Here is a 20,725-nt window from a genome sequence, read left to right as displayed (position 1 = left end):
GTGAGGGTGTGAGGGTGTTAGGACTGCAGCACGCTTAGGTGCAGTCACATGATGTTTGTTTGTGACCACAGCACGTCATTTGTTCAGACGGCTGTGGTCATGTGTGTTCAATAAAAGGGGCGAGCGGCAAAGACCCTGTGAAACCAGCCCTACTGTGACAAGTCCACACGGACCAATAAGAATCCTAACCCAGCAGCCAGACTTCTCCTCAAGCTACCCCAAAGAGAACACATCACACCTGCGCTACAAAATACTACACTAGCTACCACTAAAACAACGAATAAAGTTCAAGTCCATGTGCATCACGCACAGAGCAATACACAAACAAGGCGCAGAATTCCTAAGCGACAAATTACGCCTACATCAACCGACAAGAACACTAAGATCAAGCACCGACATACGCCAGGAACCAAAACCCTACAACAGGAAAAAACTCGGAGGATCCTCTTTCTCCCACCAGGCACCCAAAACCTGGAATGACCTACCTAAGAATATACAGAACACAACAAACCACCTAGCATTCAGGAAACTCCTCAAATCATGGCTCTTCACAGGGTAACCACAACGGAGACGCACCAGAATGCGCAGATACTAAAACAACGATGAAAATAACTCCAATCCCGGCCACTCTCAATCTGGACAAACACTCAAACCAAAGAACTAACCACCCGACAGAGCATAAGATATCATGGAAAATAGCCACAAAAGGAAGGCTCCAGAGACTGAACACATGCTTAGACAAAGACGAAAGCCCTCTAGTGACTCGCCCACTCACACGTACCGGACGCACCATATCCAGACCGGCAGACGCATTTAGATAGAATTGAGAATATTAGCATGGCCACACTTGGATGGAGTTGAGGACATTGGCCTGCGTCGCATCTAGAGGGGACTCTGAATTCTAGCATGCCCGCCCTTGGATGGAGTTCTGAATATTAACATGTCTACATTTGGACAGAATTGAGAATGTCAGCCTGCATCGCATCTAGATAGGACCGTGAGTGTTGGCATGCCCGCACCTAGGTGAAAGCTGAATGCCAACATACCCACAGCTAGATAGATTAGTGAGAAATAAGCATGTGTCGCATCAGATAGGACTTCAAGCGTTAGCATGCCCGCACCTATGCAAAACCTGAAGACTAGCACAGGCCACACCTAGAATTGTGGACATTGGCCTGCATCGCATCTAGATGGGACTGATTGAAGGATAGCAAGCCCGCGCCTAGATGAAACTTGAATATTGGCGTAGGCCACACTTGGAATTGTGAACACCAGCCTGCGCAGCATCCAGATAGGGCTGCGAATGACAGCATGCCCACACCTGGACAGATTTCTAGACGCTAGCTTGCGCCGCATCTGGACGGGACTGTGAATGTTGGCTTGCCCACGCCCAGATAGAATTCTAGACATTGGCCCGCGCCGCATCCAGATAGAGTTGTGGGGGTCAACTGGTGCCACACTGCGACAAAACTGCAAATGCTAGCATGCCAAAGGTCAGGTAACCCACTAACCAATATAAGCTCAAACTCTGCATACTTATCTCACTCAATCTCACACAACCATCTCTCGCACAACAAGCCGCACGCACTTCACAACACTGCAACAACACATAAGCCGGACCAACAGCACACGCGGCCTATCACAGACCCGATACCCGCACCAAAGCTCAGCATCTGGTGGATACCGAGTTGAAGCTGCCAACAGAACACCACTCCTCTCACTATCCTACTCCCTCTTCACCTTACTAACCCACCCCCACCTTATCATTTACAGATCCGCCAGAGCGCCTGGGGACCAATTCCGTTGGTGAGGGTGCGCGGTAAAAATACCTTTAATATTCAACATTTAACAATGCTTAATAATCAACCTCTGCTCTCTCATGGCATCTTGTCAAACACCCTAAACCTACCACCAATGCCACTTCATTAGAAATCTGAATAAAGAATGGGTGTTTTACTAATTAAATAAAAAATACAATCTGAGACCCATAGACACAATTAGTCTCCACTAACAAATTACAAGATGAAACAGAAATGTTCTGCATGGCAGTTTAGATACTTTCCATAAACACGTGCCACAAACTGGATCCAGTACAAATTCTCTGTAAATTAGTTAACTACAATTCAGTCTGAATGTTACATGCAGTTTTAGTTGTCCAGGTTTATTTAGCAATCTCTGTTGTCATGGATTTCCAGTTCCATGTATTCAACTCTACTAACATCATGTTTCGCCTTAGTCTCTTATGTTTATATTTTATCATCATCTGCATTTTTTGATGAATCCTGTGGAGTCCTCACAGATTCGCAGCCTAAAGTCTGCTCCCAGGTGGCCTGGGGAAGGCAGCCGCTACCTGATCCTAACCCTGGGTGTGTTATTTGCCGGGTGGATTATCTAGGAGGAGAAGGCCACCAAGGGAATAGGGTGACTCCATTAGGAGAGACACAGTATGTATCTTCTTTGGTGGGTGAGGTTCCCCTAATACCGGAGTACCTAATGGCTTGTTCTCATAGTAAGGCTTCCCTTCCCAAAAACACCCAAAGTGCCAGTGGTGAAAACCATTAGGGTCAACAGGGGAATGATATGCGTAAGAATGAGATAATTACTATCACTACTTCTGATAGTTATGATTACCCCTGAAGTGTGAGCTATAAAACCCAGAACAAACCCTTAATCCCTTTAAAACCCTGCCCTAAAGATAGATAGATATAAACCGTTTGAACAGAGTGCATTTGATGGAAAAAATAACAAGAACATTGGGGACTTCAATTCCCATAATGCTCAAGTTACTGAGATGAGGAAGGGGGGCTCAGAGGTGCAGAACAGTAGTATGCAATCTAGTGGTTCTAATGGTTCAAACCTGAGCGTGGCTTTTAAATATGTAAAGCCCTTTCAGGTGCAGGCCATTAGAAAACAGCAGCCGTGGGAGCAGAAGGAAGAAGACGCTGGAGTCGCAGCAGTGTTTCCAGTGGGTTGCAGTGCTGAGAGAGTCTTAGGAGTTGGGAATTGGAGATGCAGAGATCGTGAAGCGGGAAGCTGTGTCGATACTGGCTGTCCTGTAGTAGGAGAGAGGAGCTCTCCAGTCTGTGCCTTGCTCCAGTGGCTGGCTTGCGTCAGAGAATGCGAGGAACGAAGCAGGCACGAGCACCGGGAGTGTGACCGGAGCGGTCATACGCCAAAGTCCTGACGAGAGAAGAAGAGAAGCCACCAGCAGGTCGATTGGAAGCACAGGGAAAGACCAGTGAGTTGGCCTTTGTTGGGTAACCCCGGGGTGCTCTGCAATAGACCACTTACTGGAAATAAGTATTTTGAATACCAATCTAATGAATCAAAGCATTTTGAAGTCATATTTATATTGAGAGAGACTGAATGGAAAATATTGTAACCTTCATTAACAAAGTAAAGGGGGGCAATATTTGAACAAGATAACAACCAGCATTGCCTGAGCCAAAGAATGGCAATTATAAATAAAAAGGGAAATAGCTTTCCTAAAGAGAGAAACTTGAACATGAGACATTACCAGCAGTTAACTGGTGTGGTTGAAGGGACCCAAAAAGTAGCAGGGGAGAAGCCCTCGTTGTACAAATCATCAAGGGGGAGAGGAATATAACCTGCATTGCATGAGGCAAACAAATCAGTGGAACAAACAATATCAAGGTGTATTGTACCCTTATGGAAAAAGTGATTAATCTTAACGTTGTTGAAAGTCAGCGTATTTTCAAAGGTTTGGAGCAATCCTACGCACAGAGTACTTGTAGTAGTAGTAGGAGATTTATCCTGGCAAGCGAGTATACCAGGAAAGGGATGTTTTTTTTTTTATAACATATTTTATTGGTGTTTTAAGACAAATAAACAGATAAACAATCAATACATGCACACTGCTGGTATGGGTTACTGGCTGTCTCTGATTGATGTACACATAATGTTGCAAATTGGGTCAACTTTTTATCCGAACCCGGGAGCAACACCCAGCTGCTTTATCCTGCGGGCGCCGTGGGCATCAGGGGGGCGCTTTTTGACATATCCCAGTGGCCAATTGTCCTGTGTTAGCCCTCATTGGCTTCTTCCCATTTCTGCCACACTTTCGGGGCTTTAGCCGGGCATCCTCTGGCTGAGTATAACCTGTATTCCATTGCGACACAAATATCCACATCTGTCCTCCATTGTTCATAGCTCGGTGTTTGGTCCGAGCCCCATTTCTGAGCAATGTTCCTTTTCAAAAGTGCAGTAGTGGTGAACAGAAGCAATTTTTCATATCTAGATAGGTCAATTTCATCATCTATCCCCAACAGTAATAGCTTAGGGTTTCTGGGAATTGTTTTTCCCATAACTCTGGAGAGTTCCACACAACATGCCTCCCAAAGTGGTTGGATGTGTGTGCAATCCCACAGGATGTGGAAGAAGGTGCCTTCTTCTGTTTTGCATCGCAGGCAATTCGGGTCATTTATCCTTCCCCATCTATATAGGGCTACCCTAGGATAGTATACTCTATGTAGTATCTTTAACTGGATCAGTCTAAGCCTTGATGAGATTGCTATCTCCCTAGGGAACATCAATGCTATGACCCATTCCTCCAGTAGTATGGCCCCCACATCCGACTCCCATTTGGTCCGCAGCGACAGCAGATCTGGTGTGCCAAAGGAACTTATGGCACTGTACAGAACCGATGTCACTTTATGGGTGATTTGTTCCGGGAATAAGTTTCTTTCAAAGGGGGTTAAGTCCGGCAGAGAGATCACTTCAGGGAGAATGTTCTGTAATGCGTGTTGTAGTTGGGCATAGTGGTAGTGCTCAGTTTGGGGAAGTCCGAATCGGAGAGCCAACTCCGCAAAAGGAACCATAGTGTTATCCTTCACAACGTCTCCCAGTGTGAGCTATGCATGCCGAGACCAATTCGGCCATCTGGGGAGCGTGTATACACCGGGAAGGTTCCTGTTATTCCACAGAGGTTGCGCCTGCGATAGTTTGTCGCCCCATCCCACGAATTTATGTGCATCTATCCAGATTTGTGTTATCTGTGCTCGCATGTTGGGAGTGGCCGTGCGGTCTCTTATCTTGTAGAGATATTGCATAATGGATTTCCCGGGAATGTCGAGTTCTAAAGATCTGTTATGTGGTGCACCTGTGTCGCCGTGTAGTTGGTCATTCACTTTCATCAATTGACTGGCCCAATAATACGTTTGCATTCGGGGTAGTCCTATTCCGCCCTCCCATATGGATCTTTGGAGCGTGGCGAGAGCTATACGTGGGTGGCCGTCATTCCATAGCAGTTTACAAAGTGTCTGATCTATTTTCCTGAATATGTTTGAAGGAATATATAAGGGGGCGTTCTGTAATATGTACAGGAGTCGGGGCAAGGCCATCATTTTAAAGAGTGTAGCTCTACCCAGTAATGTCAGAGGAAGGGATGACCAGTGACAGGTGTCCTCTGCAAATCTTGTCATGACTGGGTACAAATTTCTGGGAACATAATCAGTCAGATTATTTGTTATTAATATACCTAGATATTTGAATTGTTCCCTTTCTACCTGGTAGGGACATTGGGGCGGGATCGATTCTTCCTCTTGTCTAAGCGGGAACAGAGTAGATTTGGCCCAGTTTACTCTCAGGCCGCTGAAAGAGCCGTATTTCTGGAGTAAATCAGTCACTATGGGGCAGGATCTAACCGGGTCTTGTACGTATACCAGTAAGTCGTCTGCATATAGGGACACTTTGTCCTCCCAGGCTTCAGACCATCGGAATCCCTTCCATGTTTCGTTAGTTCTTAACAGTATTGCGAGCGGTTCGATTGCTATTGCGAATTTCATAGCCGACAGTGGGCATCCTTGCCTGGTCCCTGTGCCAATTTCAAAGGGGTCTGATACGTGACCATTCACTTTCGTGACGGCTAACGGAGATTTATACAGTAATTTAACCCAACTCATAAATTGGGGCCCAAATCCCATTCTATGCATTATTTCCCAGATTGCATCCCACCTAATAGAATCAAAGGCCTTCTCGAAGTCCACTGCCAACAGGGCTAGAGGGCCTCGGATAGTGGTCGCATTTTCCATTGCCGTGAATAATCGATGTATATTCGTCCGCGTGGATCTTTGCGGCATAAAACCACACTGATCCGGGTGGATCAAGGAGGGTATGACTTGCTGGAGTCTATTGGCTAATGTTTTTGCTAGGATTTTGGTTTCAGTGTTGATGAGGGAAATAGGTCTATACGAGCTGCAGCAATCTGGGGGTTTGTCCGCCTTTGGGTATGACCACTATGGTGGCCTGTCTCAGGTCCTGTGGGAGGGACCCTTTGCTGCGGGAGGTTTCATACATTTTCAGTAAGTGTGGTGTAATTAAGCTTGTGTCTATTTTCTTCCACACCTCAACGGGAAAACCGTTGGGTCCTGGGGTTTTCCCGGGTTGGAGGTCCGCTATGGCTGCAGACAGTTCATCCTCTGTTATGTTAGTTTCTAGCAGGGCTCTTTGTTCAGGCGTCAAGGAGGGAAGGGTGATTTCCGAGATGGCCGTGGTGTCAATAGGGGAGGTTGGCGCTCCATAAAGTTCCTTATAATAGGCTGCAAACCCTTCCGCTATGTCGCGGTCCACTGTTATTAGTATATTCCCCTGTGATCTAATTGCTCTAACATGTCAGAGCCCCTCGTCTCGCTTCTCCAGCCATGCCAACATTTTGCCTGCCTTGTCCCTTGCCTTCACAATCATTTTTGAATAGTGATACATCCTGTTCAGCAATAAGACAATCCAAGTGCCAAGTGAAAGACTTATGGAGTGAGCAGAACTTTGTATTGCATTTGGAGCAGAACTTGGCTACTGAAAATAACTTTCTTGATTGGAACTTTGGTTTGGAAAATTCTGCATTAATCCTGGGGAAGGGGATCCGACCCAGGTTACAGGGATACATGTTTTCAAAGTTTAGGTTTGAATATAACTTATTTTTTTGTGTTTGAATGGCCATATGATACCTGTATGATTTTGTTGTATGTATAAGTGTGAGGGACAGATACCTTTGCAGGGACGTCATTTAGGGCTCGCCTGAGGTCTCACTTGGTACCCATGGGGTCTCCCTTGCTACCCCTAAAAAGTTTTTTTCTTTTTTTCCTTCTTAAATTGAGGCTCCTGGGCTGTGGCCAGCAGCATGTGGCTTTTTGTTTCTGGAGCGGCTGGTTTTCTGATAGCTATAGCGTGTAAAACAGCTCAGTGGGTTGAGCGCTCACTGCTGCAATGTGCGTGTGATCTTCAGGTTGCAGGTTCGACTCCCGGAAAGGTCAACTCAGCCTTTCATCCTGCTGAGGTTGATAAATGAGTTCCAACACACGTTGAGTAATATTGGATGTATATGTGTTCTATATTAAGTGCTTAATCTTATAATAACACATTATCGTTTGGCCTTGGACGTCTGCTTGCATTCACAGTAATTTGGGAATATGGGCCTATACGCGCCGATATTAATGATACATATGGTGATCCATTCTTGTATAAATGTATATCACTTTACAGTGATACTGTAACCATATTTTTCATATTGTACTTAGAAACAGTGCTATGTGATGCCACTTCCCGTTTTGTTAAGAGGTGAAAGGTTGTGTTCCATCGCTTCCCGTGATGTCACTTGGGGGTCAAATGATATCACTTCCTGTGATGTCAGAGTTCAAGGGTCATGTGATGTCACGTTCGCTACCCCTGGCATTTTGGTGAAATGACATCCCTGACCTTTTGATATTAGAGTGTTTTTTCTTTAGTCATAGTTTGACAGGGAGGGGAATCCTTGTTAGATTCGGGAAAGTGAGCTGTTTTTCCCACCCTTATTATTTAATGAAATGGCTACTTGTGAGAAAACCATCTACTTGTCCACCTCACATTTCTGACCCCTCACAATTTACAGTTGTATTTGTTTTGCATTCGTCACTTTCGTCTTCTATACAGTGTCTTGTCACCAATGTTCGGGTTATGGTGTCCTTTAAAACCTTTCATAAACAAAATATTTAGTTAAAATCAGGGTTGCAATCTAGATTTGGCATGTTTTAGTATAGCCCAGGGGTCTGCAACCTATGGCTCTCCCGATGTTTTGGACTACAATGTCCATGATCCCTCAGCATTGACTTTTCTGAATATGGCTGATGGGAGTTGTAGTCCAAAACACCTGGAAAGTCAAAGGTTGAAGAACCCTGGTATAGCCTTATAAACCAGGGCAGGAGTTATCATGGGATAATGGCCCACACCAAAGTCCCAAAAGGCTAGAACCACTCCCAAGGTCTACAATGCTGTGAGAACACAGTTTTAGTAGCAATAAAGGTTTGGAAGTTGTGGTGGAAGCAAAACATGTTAGTTTAAGAATTAGTAAAGTGCACAAAACGTATATTAGTTAAATAAATGTGGTTTAATTTTGTAATATTTAAATAACTATGTTGTCAGACAAGTTATTGTGAGCCGTGCTATTTTTTCATTGACTATGGTCTTTCAATTGACCGCGGAGAGTGCGGTTCATTCTTTCCTCTTTTTGTCTTATATATATATATATACACACACACACACACACACACACACACACACACACACATACATACACACACACACACTACAACTAAATGGTATACTTTCTTACCTTTAGTGGAAGTAGTCATTGAAACATTAATATTATATTAGTTTAGTACTAACTTTAGGTGACGTTGTCGTCATGTTATGGATGCAACGTTGTTTCTTTAATGCTACGGGTCAGCATGCTACAAACATACTTGTGAACGTCACAGAATCAATGGCAGGCTAAAATAACATAAAGGCAATACCCTCTGCCTGCCCCAGTCCTCTGACCTTACATGCTCCATTGCCTGCCCGATTCCTCCTTCTATCCCGACCCACTTAATAATATATTTTTGGCCGCACCATGGTTTGCTTCTATTTAATACATTTTGAGACACCATGGATTGGATGTGTTAATGAATTTCGGCCACAACTGTAACCTGCTGAACCCCTTGCCTGCCCTGTCCCCTCCCCACACCCAGAGTAGTGGGGAATCGGCCCGTTCATGCACAGGTGACCTAAACACCTCATTTAAGTACCCTCTCCAGGGCAGCACCTGCCTTGTCAGCCCTCGTCTAAGGGCCCCAAGGCAAAGGGCAGCTCCAGATGGTGCCTGCCGGTGTCAGCAGGGGAAGCAGGCAGCCCCCTATCAATAAGTGCCCACCAACACTGCCCAAAAGTACCACCCCAATCAACCACACTAGCATATTAACCTTTCATTCTCATTTATTCACTGAAAAGCAAATCATAGACTTCCCCACTGCCACTTGTGTGGACACATCTCCATGCCACTTTAACTCAAGGTGCAGGAGAGTGGTGTCTGGCACTTGGTGCCCCCTGTTACTGTGGCCTGCTACCTCCGATTCCTCTCCAGGCAGCAACCCATCGTGCTATCACGCTCCCCACACTACTCTTCTGGGTAGTTACCAAAGCATAATCCCACCCAAGGCTGTGACCGGACCAGAGGCACACAAGACTCATCACACTACAGCAACCCTCTGTCCATTGCAGCCCCTATGGTGGAGAAGCCAAGATGGGGGACTAGTGCTGTAGAAGCGACTCCCAACAATGTCTGCCCATCAGAGGGGAAGCGAGCAGCCGTCGTCCAGCAGCGACTAACAAGGTATGTGGGTTGCAGCCGGGGGTGACAGCAATCACTGCACCCCATTAAACTGACCCACCTCTCTACTATCAGCTTATTCCCATGTTAGACCAAGAGTGGTATGGTAGTCTTTGCTCACATTTAAACCATTATGTTAGCTAGCCAGCGTATAACCAACCCTCACATTCTCCTACATACTCTTACCCCCCCCAAGCACTTAGCCTTCTTCCCCTATTAGCCACAGCCAGCTTTCTTCTCACATCTATAAGGTTAGCCATATTGTAACCAGTCTCATCTAGATAGAATTGTGAAGTTTAGAAGGTACCACATCTAGATAGAATAGTGAGGTTTTTAGCATGTGTCACACCTAGATAGAATTGTGAAGTTTGGCAGGTGTCACATCGAGATAGTGAGAACTCTGTCTACCATTTTGTGAAACCCAGGCCTTTTCTCATGCTCTACCATTTTGAGAACCAGAGGGAAACGACTAGGAAGCATAGAAACAAGAATCCCAGGGACTAACCCATGACCCCTACTTAATCTTCCCTAACCAGAATGCGTGGGCAGGGGAACCCTCACCCCCCGCTTGCCCACATAGAGCTAGTCTACAAAGGAAGCTTAGGTAGGTAAGGATCCCACACGGGAGAGGCAGGGAGGGACCAGAATCCTCCAACCTAAACTTCGCTAACCCCAGGGCTGGAGAAACACGCCTGCATCAGCCAAGTACACATACCACTAGAGTAATATGATATTTTATTTCTATCACACTCGTACACAAGTGTTTCAGAGCGCGACAAGGTAAGGGAGGGGAACAGGGGAGAACAAAACAGCAATCTTATTAGGCCCAGTGACATTGAGAATGTGCATGGGAGAGGAAAAGTGCATGGAAGGGGGGAGGAGTGGAAAGTGCGAAGCAGAGGAGAAACAGATAAATAACAATAAATAAATAATAGAGGCAAAAAACAGTGGTAGTGCAGCCAGCAATTTGCAAGTGCTAGGTTTAAGGCAGCAGACAGGGTAGGTCTGATAAGTGCAGGAAGAAAAAGGGGGTGCTGTATGGGTACAGATACAGACCCCAGTGCAAGGGGTGGCCCAGAGGCAGTGCAGGAGGGTGGCAGGGTGAGCAGGTACCTGGGCCTGAAGGACAGAGGGTGGCCAGGTGCACGGTGCCAAGAGAGAACAGATCAGCAGGGGAGAGGGGGAGCGAAGGTAGAAGAAAAGAGGAAGGTCTTGAGGTGCTTCCGGAACCGGAGATGGTTCTCCTCAGGTTTTAGAGTGGCAGGGAGGCTGTTCCAGAGGGAGGCCCCAGCCAAAAACAGAGATCTACCCCCAGCTTGTTTCTTTGAAAAACGACTGACCCTGAGGGAGTTGGAGGTAGAGGAGCAAAGAGCTTGAGAGGGGAGATATTTGCGGAGGGATAGCTGAGGATATTTCCGACCCAGGCCCCAGAAGGCCTTGTGGACAATGCAGAGGGTTTTGAATTTAATCCTTGCATCCACTGGGAGCCAATGGAGAGATTTCGGAGCTGGAGAGATACGATCCTAGGGCTTGAGGCCAAGGATAAGTCTTGCAGTCCTGTCCTGGATTAGTTGCAGAGGGCGGAGAGTAGAGGCAGGTAGATTTAGAAAGAGGCTGTTACAATAGTCCAAGCTAGAGAGAACCAGAGCTTCTGGGGGGAAGGAGAGGAAAGGCAGAGTATCTCTGAGGAGGAGCAGTCAGAAATGTGACTTTTTAGAGACCTCAGAGATGTGGGCAGAGAAGGAAAGGGTGAAGTCAAAGTTGACCCTGAGGTTCTTAGCCTCGCAGGTGGGGGTAGGAGGAGGGCCAAGGGAGGCCATAGAGTGAGGTGAAAAGGATGGCTAAGGTGTGCCGATGAGGAGGATCTCCGTCTTGCTGGCATTCAGACAAAGGTCATTGGCGGCACACCAATCTTGAATGGCAGTTAGGCAATCAGAGATGAGAGAGTGAGAGGAGGTAGCAGAGGGCAGCCTGAAAATGAGTTGAGTGTTGTCAGCGTAGCACTGGAAATTTGAGCAGAAAGTGGAAATGCAGTGGGCGAGAGTTGCCAGGTATTGGTTGAAAAGCCAGGGCGAGAGGTTAGACCCCTGGGGAACACCACAGGTAGAGAGGAAGATAGATGAAAGGAAGGACCCAAGTTGGACCTGAGAGGGTCGATCTGAGAGGAAAGAGGTCAGCCAGGCCAGACCCTGATCACTGATACCCAGGTTTTCACAGAAAAGGTTGAGCAGGATGGTATGGTTGACCGTATCGAAGGCAGAGGAGAGATCGAGGAGGATGAGGACAGAGGGAATGTTAGAGTCAAGGTTGGAGAGCAGATCTTCACGGATGTTCAGGAGAGCGGTTTCCGTGCTTCTGGCAGCTCTGAAGCCAGACTGGTGGTCATGGAGACAGCCAACAGAATTGGAATGAAGGTTAAGCTGAGAGATGGCCAACTTTTCCAGGAGTTTGCCAAGAAAGGGAGTAATGGAAATTGGGCAATAGTTAGCTGGACAAGAAGGATCAGCTGTGGGTTTCTTGAGAAGAGGTTGCACAAAGGAGTGCTTCAGAGGGGAGGGGAAGGATCCCGAGGCAAAGGAGTGGTTGCAAAAATCAGCAAGGGCTGGAGCGAGGGTTCCAATGTGGTCCTTGATGGTTTTAGAGAAACAGGGATGAACCTGTTTTGACAAGGCTTTCATAGATGGGACTTGTCTAGCAACCTTGTCAGGGGAGAAAAGAGGAAAGGTCAAGAAGGATGGCTAAAGGAGGGTCAGCAAGCACAGATGGAGTGCGGAGAGGAGGGGTGTGGGTGGACAGGATATCCTGGGTTTTTGAGATGAAGTGAGAGGCAAGGGCATTGCAAAGAGCCTGGGAGGCAACAGGAGGGGTAGAGACTGCAGCACGTTTGGCCAGCTCCTTGCAGATTTTAAAGAGTTTGGCTGAGTTGCTAGATGCCGCAGATACACGAGCTTGAATGTGGACTCTCTTCTTGGTGAGGACAGAGAGTCGGTATTGCCTTTGTAGCGGGTGACAGGCCAGTTTGTCAGAGGATGAACAGGAAGTCCTCCATTTCCTCTCAGCTGCCCTACACTTACGTTTAAGTGTAGCTAGGTCAGAGTCATACCAGGAATTGCACTTGGCTTTGGACTTCAAACGGATCCTCATGACAGGGGCAAGAGCATCAAGCGTATCAGAAATTGAAGAGTAGAGCAGAGACAGAGCTGTGTCAGGATGCGAGACAGCCAAAGGTGGAGGCGGGGGAGAGAAAGTGGCGGCAAAAGCCTCAACTGACACACGCTTCATGGGTCGGATGTCCAAGAAGGTAGGTGGCAGTGTTGGGGTAGGCTTGGCTTACAGAGGAAACTGCCACTCCTTAACATTCTTACCAACTAGGCGGCCAAACCACAATTCCAATCACACTAACCATAGATGTTAAGCACAGAAACGCAAAGACAAAGAGGTAAGGAAAACCTGCTAACCCAAATCTAAAACCTCAACTTTTCACATACACTTACTCATACAGAAACTCACACAATCACTTCTCTGCACAACAATCCGCACATACTTCACCGCATTGCTACAACAGATAATCCGGCACAACAGCACATGGGAATTCGCACCGACCCAAAAACCACACTTAAGCTCAACGAATGGTGCAAACCGAACTGAAGCTGCCAACATGGCATCACAACTCTCACTTTCCTATTCCTACTACACCCTACTAACCCCTTTCTCCCCCCCTTTTTCACACCCTCATTTTCAGATCCACTAAAGTGTGGGAAGTAATGACCACTATTTGGCCAAATGCATGTCCTCGCAGGCAACTATGTGCCAGGAGGTGATATTCGATACACCTCATTAAAATAATACCAATTGAGGTAAACAAAACAAAAATTACCAATTAATTTCACTGTGGAGATAGCACACCGACTCATGATGTTATTTTTGTTTTGTTTTTTAGCATAACTTGGTCCTGAAGAAGACATGGTGTGTGTCTTCTTGAAGGAAATGTTGCTGGGAAATTAGGTGTTCGTTTCTTGTATGCAGATACCTTCTTTTTGTTTCCCTGACTGCTTATATCAGAATGTCTGGAATGCAGTCAATAGCGGTCGTTATTGACTGCATACCGAACATTCTTATTGGTTCAGAGGTCCAATAATGACTTCCATGTGCTAATATAATTTAAATTATTTTCAGGAATATTGCCCCAAGTAGAATAGCTATTGCTTTACTAAGTGTGCACGTGTTATTTGTACAACCAACTCCAGTCTTCTATTCTGCATATCAGAAAAAAAATTAACAAGCAACTCTACCCTAAAAGCACTGCTGGGAAGGAATTTCACATTAAGCAGATCAGCCTTTAAGGACAAGAGGGTACCTGGCTCCCTGCGCGAAATGAGCTTCATATGGGCTCCTGTTTTGACGTCTTCAAACCAAGAAAAGAGGAAATAACACTGCTTTTACTTAATTTCAAATAAAAAAATGTTTTGTAAATACTGGTACAAAATCAAGATTTGTCTGCAACTGTAAGATGATAGAAGTAATTAAAATACAGGGAGTGACATGTTCACGATTCACTCAATACATATTGAACGACGGTGCATTCTGGTGTGAAGTAATAAGAAATAAATCTGCGTAAGCATTAGCCACTTTTATTTGCCTAGTGATCCATATTAGAAATCCTGCATAAATAAATGCAGGGGTACCACTTCCCCCACAGTGGCTGTCTGCCGCAAGCCCTGCCCTGCTCCAGGCGCTGAGGGAGTCTGCTTCCGCATCATTCACGTAGCGGCCTAGCAGGAGCCCTCATCCCCGGTCTTTCCCAGCCGCCCCGCACCGGAGTCCTCCCTCTCTTGGGGGCCTTACCTCGCTGGTGCTAGCTGAAGAGGCGGCGCTGGGGGTGGGGGAACGCTGCAGCGTCACCAGGGCCATGGCGAGTCTGTGCAGACAGTGGGTGCCGGCAACGGGCGTTCCTCCTGTCAGTAGCCGGGCGCCGTGGTTCTGTGCCCGAGAGGCTCCATCTGCGGGTTTTCGCTTGTGCTCAGTTTGGTGCTGCTACTGCCGCCTCGCTCTCGTGAGGGTCCCTGCCAGAACTCATCAGGTGAACATACATCACTGACCCATCCTCCTCCTCTTAGCGGTACTGGCTTTATTGCAGCCTGCCTCAGACATACACTAGCACTGGCCATGCTCAGGGAGCTCCCTCCGCAACACAAGGGTTACGGAACCCAGCATTTCTGCATAAAATCACGAACAGGGCAGTTTCTAGAGAATATTGTGCACAGGAGGAAGGAAACGCCAAAATACGTCCCGACGTTGCTTCTCTACCGCCACACACCACACTGCACCCCTCTCCAAATTCATTACATCATTGCAATTTAGCTAAGTTTATTGATTTGTACTTTCAATTATTAAGTAGACGATATGTATATAACAATATTACAAACCGAAATTAATTTTCATTAACCCATGTTTATGTTCATTGTACTCTAAATGAACAGCACTTGCCTAGACAGGAACCGCGTCAGGGACGTTTTACTTTTTCAAATAAACATTTTATTTTTTTATTTCGTACCATTGGCTTTATTATAAAAATCATGTCACTTTATAATGCATACACTTAAAATGATGAGTACATACTATTACAATTAACATGAATCAAAAATGTGCATTCCAAAATCAACTCATTAATAGTAATTCTAGACCAATCATCACAGCTTTAACTTCAATAGTGCCTCCTTCCTTCCATACATAGACGCCTGCTGAGCTAATTACTAAAGACTGATCAGAGAATATTGTACTCCAGAATTGATCCGTGGATAGTTGCTCTGAGCGAGTGATACATTTTTGATAATCTCTAGAATGCTGCACCCTCAATGTATGGCACTCCAATGATAGATCTCTGCTAGTCTCAATCCCCTGACCGCAGAGTCGACATCATCTATTTTCAAAGGGGACACTCTGCCATCCACCAATGCTGTGTACCCCAAGCCCCCTCTCGTCCCCTGTGATGTCGCTGTGTACCACCCTCTGGTCCCCCATGATAGCTTGTTGTACCCCCACGCCCCTCTCTGTTCCCCCATGATGTCGCTGTGTGCCCCCCCTGCTTTCCCTGATCTCTTCTCCCTCCTCCCCCTCCCCTTATCCCTTTCTTGCATTTCCCCCCCTCCCATTCATTGCAAGAGTTGTCTTGATTGACAAAGGGTTCACCATCAATGTCTTCTGCCAATGCTTGGATTTGACTTTTGGACACATCGACTCGTGGTGCTTCACCCCCTCAACTCTCATGCTGGACCTCTCCTGAATCTCGCACACAGGTTGTCACTGAATCATCCTGTGCCCTTCGTCACCGTGAATCCTCACCTACATTTTCTTTTCAATTACAACAATGTTTTACTGACCTCTGCAACTGTAGTCGCTCTCCCCTCTGCTTCTGTGCGGTTTTCACTGTTTTATTCTCTCTTCTCTTCCCCCTTCTCTCTCTCCTCCCCCTCCTTTACTTTTTTCAATGCACTAACTCTATCAGAATTGACCCTGCATCTAGTATGATAGTTACAATTGGTTGTCCCCCCCCCCCTTTTTACTTGTTATTCCCCTCTCCCCTTCCAGCACTATCTGAAATGTTGTCAGGCCTAGTATGTTAGTCGCTTGTTTTGTTCCTCTACCCGTGTAATTCTTCGGCCCTACCAGAAATGTCATCAGGCCTAGTACGCTAGTCGCCTGTCTGTTTCCATTTCCTTACAATCTGTGTCTTAGCTCTTGCACTATCTGAAATGTCTGCTAGGCAGAGTATGATAATTAATTTCACATTCTTGTTGTTCATGGCCTGTAATGTTTTTGTATTTTTCCTTGTTCCCTCCCTTGTCGTGAAGCGCTTTGAAACACATTGTGTTTAGGCGCTATATAAATAAACTATCACATCATATCATAACACATCACCATCATCTTCAGGTTCCATTTCACTGCAGTGTCTTGCTAGACTTGTACTTGAGCTACTTTTCGGGACCTCTTTACAAAAGAAGGTCGCAGCTACACTTTTATTATGTGGAAATTGGGCGCAGCACACCTTCGCATTTGGTTTGCTCAATCACATGACACACATCTGACCTTTCTATGGGTACATTCTTGTGTGAGGGAGTATAATATGTGCAGGTCCCTTTGGATCCTGTGGGGCGCTCAGATTTGGTTGTACCGAATTGGTGCACGTTTTCGTGATTGCACAGTCATCTTCTATCTTGATGGATTTTAATGTTTAATGGGTGACTCTTTCCTCAGCCAGTTCATGAGATGTCCCCAATTGAAGAATAAAGGATGGCGTTCTGACCGCTTCCCGCAATATCTGCTTTTGCAATTTTACAGAATAGGCCCCTTGAATAATTTGTGCACATATTTCGTCTTCTTCTCTTATAAGGGTGCCTCTTATAAGGGAAGACCAAATGCCATAGATGGCCATAAAATGCACATAGTATTTCATCTGCTCTTTGCTTAACATCTCTTAGCAAGAATTGCTCATGGTCTGCATTGACCAAACATAGTTCTGAAGAGATGTTTTTGCCGCTTGATACGAACCATCCACAGTGTCAAGGTTTAGAATATGCGATGCACTGCTGGACCGGTCATGTAAAGCCGTGTCTATCTCTTCGCTACATCATTATCCTCTCTGGTGGTATCAAAATAATTTACATTCTCTCCACCTTGGGCCTTGACTTGATGGTGCCACCAGAACATCAAATTCTGCCAAGGAGGTCAGGGTGCCATCTTGGCGGGCAGTCAAAGTTGGTCTCTGGGCCCCATCTTCCTCATCTGCCATGGTGTACTTTTATTGGAAAGTGCTGCTCTCCCTGTCTCCACAGGGCTTTAGTGAACTGTAATGAGGTCCACTGAAAAGTCTTATCACTGTTCCTCAGTGTTTTTTTTTTTTTTGTTTTTTTTTAAAATGTATTTGTATTAATGAGAATCTCCCTCACATGTCCTTCTCCCACTGGGTACGTTCACTGCAACAGGTTAGGGGGAGAAGCGAGGCACACAAGTATTCATTGGTGGAACCGCTACCTCAATCTACACTCCCACCCATTTGTTTCTTGTCTCACAGGTAGCAATAGACCCGCCTTGGACTTGTGTGTCTTTCATACTAAGCACTACAACAACTGGCGACAAGCTGTCCTTCCTCTTTTTCAGCAGCCCAGTTACCCCAAACAGCGGATGGACTGCCCACAGTCCTCAGTGATCCGCTGTAATGTATAAATAATTGTAATTTTGCATAGTGGCTCACACATATGTGACATGCCAATCTCATGCTCTAATCTATACAATGTATCAACATAAAAGGAAAAAGAACTTGCATACAACTAATGTATTATAGAATGTTTCTCCAAGGAAATTAGAACAATGGTGTTATAGTATATGAACCTCGTTTTTAAAATATACTTTCATTAACAACCGCTGTGAGGAAGTATCATGAAAATGAAAGGAGACTGATTACTAAAGGTTGCACTACTGCTAACTATATGTAAAGTCACAATATGTATTCTCCACACCACATTTTAACAGTTGGAAGGAAGTACCTGAGAACTTTGAAGGTTACTTCGCCGCATCAATATTATATATTAATTCAAGCTCCTGTGTCCCTCAATATTTCAATTAGTATTGCACATAGATCCTGCAAGTGATCAATACGATTAAACATGATCAACTCTTATTGGCATTTCCTTATGAACATTTATCCTGCCTTTTGTAACACATCTTGATACTGTGATGACCATTAATGGCACTCATATTGTTGACTCAGATGTTGAAACGGATGATTGTATGGGTTCTCATAGTCACCATAACACTAAAAATATGATAGAAAATAATCAGAATATAAATTCTAATGCCACTCAAAGAATTGATTAAAGAAGGTTATAATCATGTTGTTATATTAATGATATACCATCACAAGTTGTATCAATGGCTTACCCCATCTTGTCAAAGATGTTAATTAATGCCTCCTTTATCCAAAAGTAATGAAAATGCTCAACCATGAGGATGATCGCAAGTCTCTCTGTGTTTTCATACATTAAAAATCCTGATAACTATATGATGTAGTGGGACTTAACATCATCACGTAATGGTGCGTGAAGCGATGACGTGTATAGCGCAATGTGCAGCGCTTTGATATAAGGACCAGTGAACCTATACTTATTGTGGCAAATTAATGTTACAAAATACAAAAATTATTACCACAACCGATGGAGTTTAACCAATGCTCCATTACTTGGGGCAAACATACATTCATGAATAGGTGGGGAAAATAAAATATATAAATAAATATATATATATATATATATATATATATATATATAATCCTCCCGAACACAGGCCTTACATTGGAATAGTGTCTGCACACCAAAGCTGATGTAACATTGTGCCCTTACCTGCTGCTACCACCGCTGCCATGTGCAGAACCTTTGCTGAACCTTAGCCTGAACCACCTCCCGTGTTCAGTGGTAGGCGTCCATTCTGTTCTCTACGCGCCTCAACACTGCATCTTTACTTGAACTGGCATGCAACATTACTACTTTACCTTCAGCTGTGGGTTGTACATGGACCTGATTATGCCCATACTGGACCCTACCCACAATTTAGTGCTGTATCCACATCTTAGCTTGTTGGTTACACCCCAGATTTACCTGTAACCTTTTTGCTGTGCATGTATCTATCTGATCTCGCCTATACTGGATTTGAATGGCAGCCCCGTGCTGTATATTCCATTTAACTTCTCTACAAACCTACCTAACCTGATGTAGCCCCCCGCACCTTGAGGCGTGGTTTTGCCAGACTGTGGACTGACCCTAAATGATTCCTTTGTATAACTGTATACCGATATACCTTATGCTGGTTTGCATATCTGACGCACCGCCCTGTACCATGAGGTGAGGTGTTTACCAGATACTGTTCTCCTACTGATTTTGTCCTTTTGCTGGTTTGCTCATCTGAAGTAGCCCCCTGTACCATGAGGCAAGGTTTTACCAGACTGTGTACTCCTACTGATTTTGTCCTGTTGTTGATTGCATATATACCCCAAGGTTCGGTTCTTGGCCCTTTCCTATTCTCTCTCTACACCTCTCTCCTTGCCCCTGTTATCTCTTCATTCGGTGTTTCTCACCATTTCTATGCTGATGACCCCCAACTCTTCCTTTTTTTTCTCTTCCTTCTCCTCTGACCTCCACCTTCAACTCTCTTCCTGTCTTACTGCCATTAAAAACTGGATGTCATCCCGCTTTCTTTCTCTCAATACTGACAAGACTGAAGTTTTATTATTTTCCTCCAACACTCTTCCCCCTCCCTCTCCTGCATCTTTCATTCACTTTCCCCTTCTAATCTTCCTATCTCTGCCCACACTCGCAATCTAGGCATTCACTTTGACTCCTCCATCTCCTTTTCCCACCATATTTCTCTTACCTCTTGTGCGTGTCGCTACCACCTCTTCAATATTCGCAAAGTCCGCTCCTCTCTCACCTTCCATGCTACTAAACTTTTTATCTCCTCCCTTATCTTCTCTCGCCTCTTCTATTGCTCCTCTTTACTCTTTGGACTACTTGCTTCTCATCTTGCCCCCCTCAAATCTATCTACCACTCAGCCGTCCGTACCCTCTCTCTCCTTGCCCCTCATGACTCCATCTCTTCTTCGCTTTCCTTCCTTGGCTGGCTTCCCTTTCACGCCCAACTTAAATTTAATTTCCTCTGTCTAATCTTTAAATCCCTCCATGATCGTACTCCCTTTATCTCTCCTCTCTCCTCTCATTCTACACTCCTTCCCACTCCCTTCATTCAGCTGACCACTTCCTTTTCACCGTCCCTCTTTCCCCATGTGCCTCCTCCTATTTCTGCTCCTAGCCACCCTGCACTGGAACTCTTTACCTATCTCAATCCGCTCTATACCTACCTTTTCCTCCTTCCGCACTTCCCTGAAATCTCTCCTTCTCCATTCCCCGCCATGAAACCTTCCCCACCTCTCATTCTCTCTCCTTCCCTCAAATCTACCCAATGATCCTCTCTCTACCCTACCCCTCCCTCATTTTCACCCTTATACCCCTTCTGTTTCCCTCCTCTTTCCCTTCCTCACCC

General features: G+C 45.4%; 1 protein-coding gene across 1 annotated transcript in view; it reads right to left on the bottom strand.

Moving 5' to 3' along the window:
• Positions 1-14,883, bottom strand: part of SSH1 (slingshot protein phosphatase 1) — a 1,301,854-nt gene extending 1,286,971 nt beyond the window's left edge. Inside the window, exon 1 of the mRNA XM_069619458.1 lies at positions 14,483-14,883. Coding sequence (XP_069475559.1) covers positions 14,483-14,548 — 66 coding nt within the window. The 5' untranslated portion in view covers positions 14,549-14,883. The remainder of the gene's footprint in view (positions 1-14,482) is intronic.
• Between the last annotated feature and the right edge of the window lie 5,842 nt (positions 14,884-20,725).

This window comes from Ambystoma mexicanum, chromosome 10, assembly GCF_040938575.1.
Source record: "Ambystoma mexicanum isolate Mex_15411 chromosome 10, UKY_AmexF1_1, whole genome shotgun sequence".
NCBI classification, from domain to species: domain Eukaryota; kingdom Metazoa; phylum Chordata; class Amphibia; order Caudata; family Ambystomatidae; genus Ambystoma; species Ambystoma mexicanum.
The sequence above is the reverse complement of the archived record's forward strand: the minus strand, read 5'-3'. Positions and strand labels throughout refer to the sequence as shown.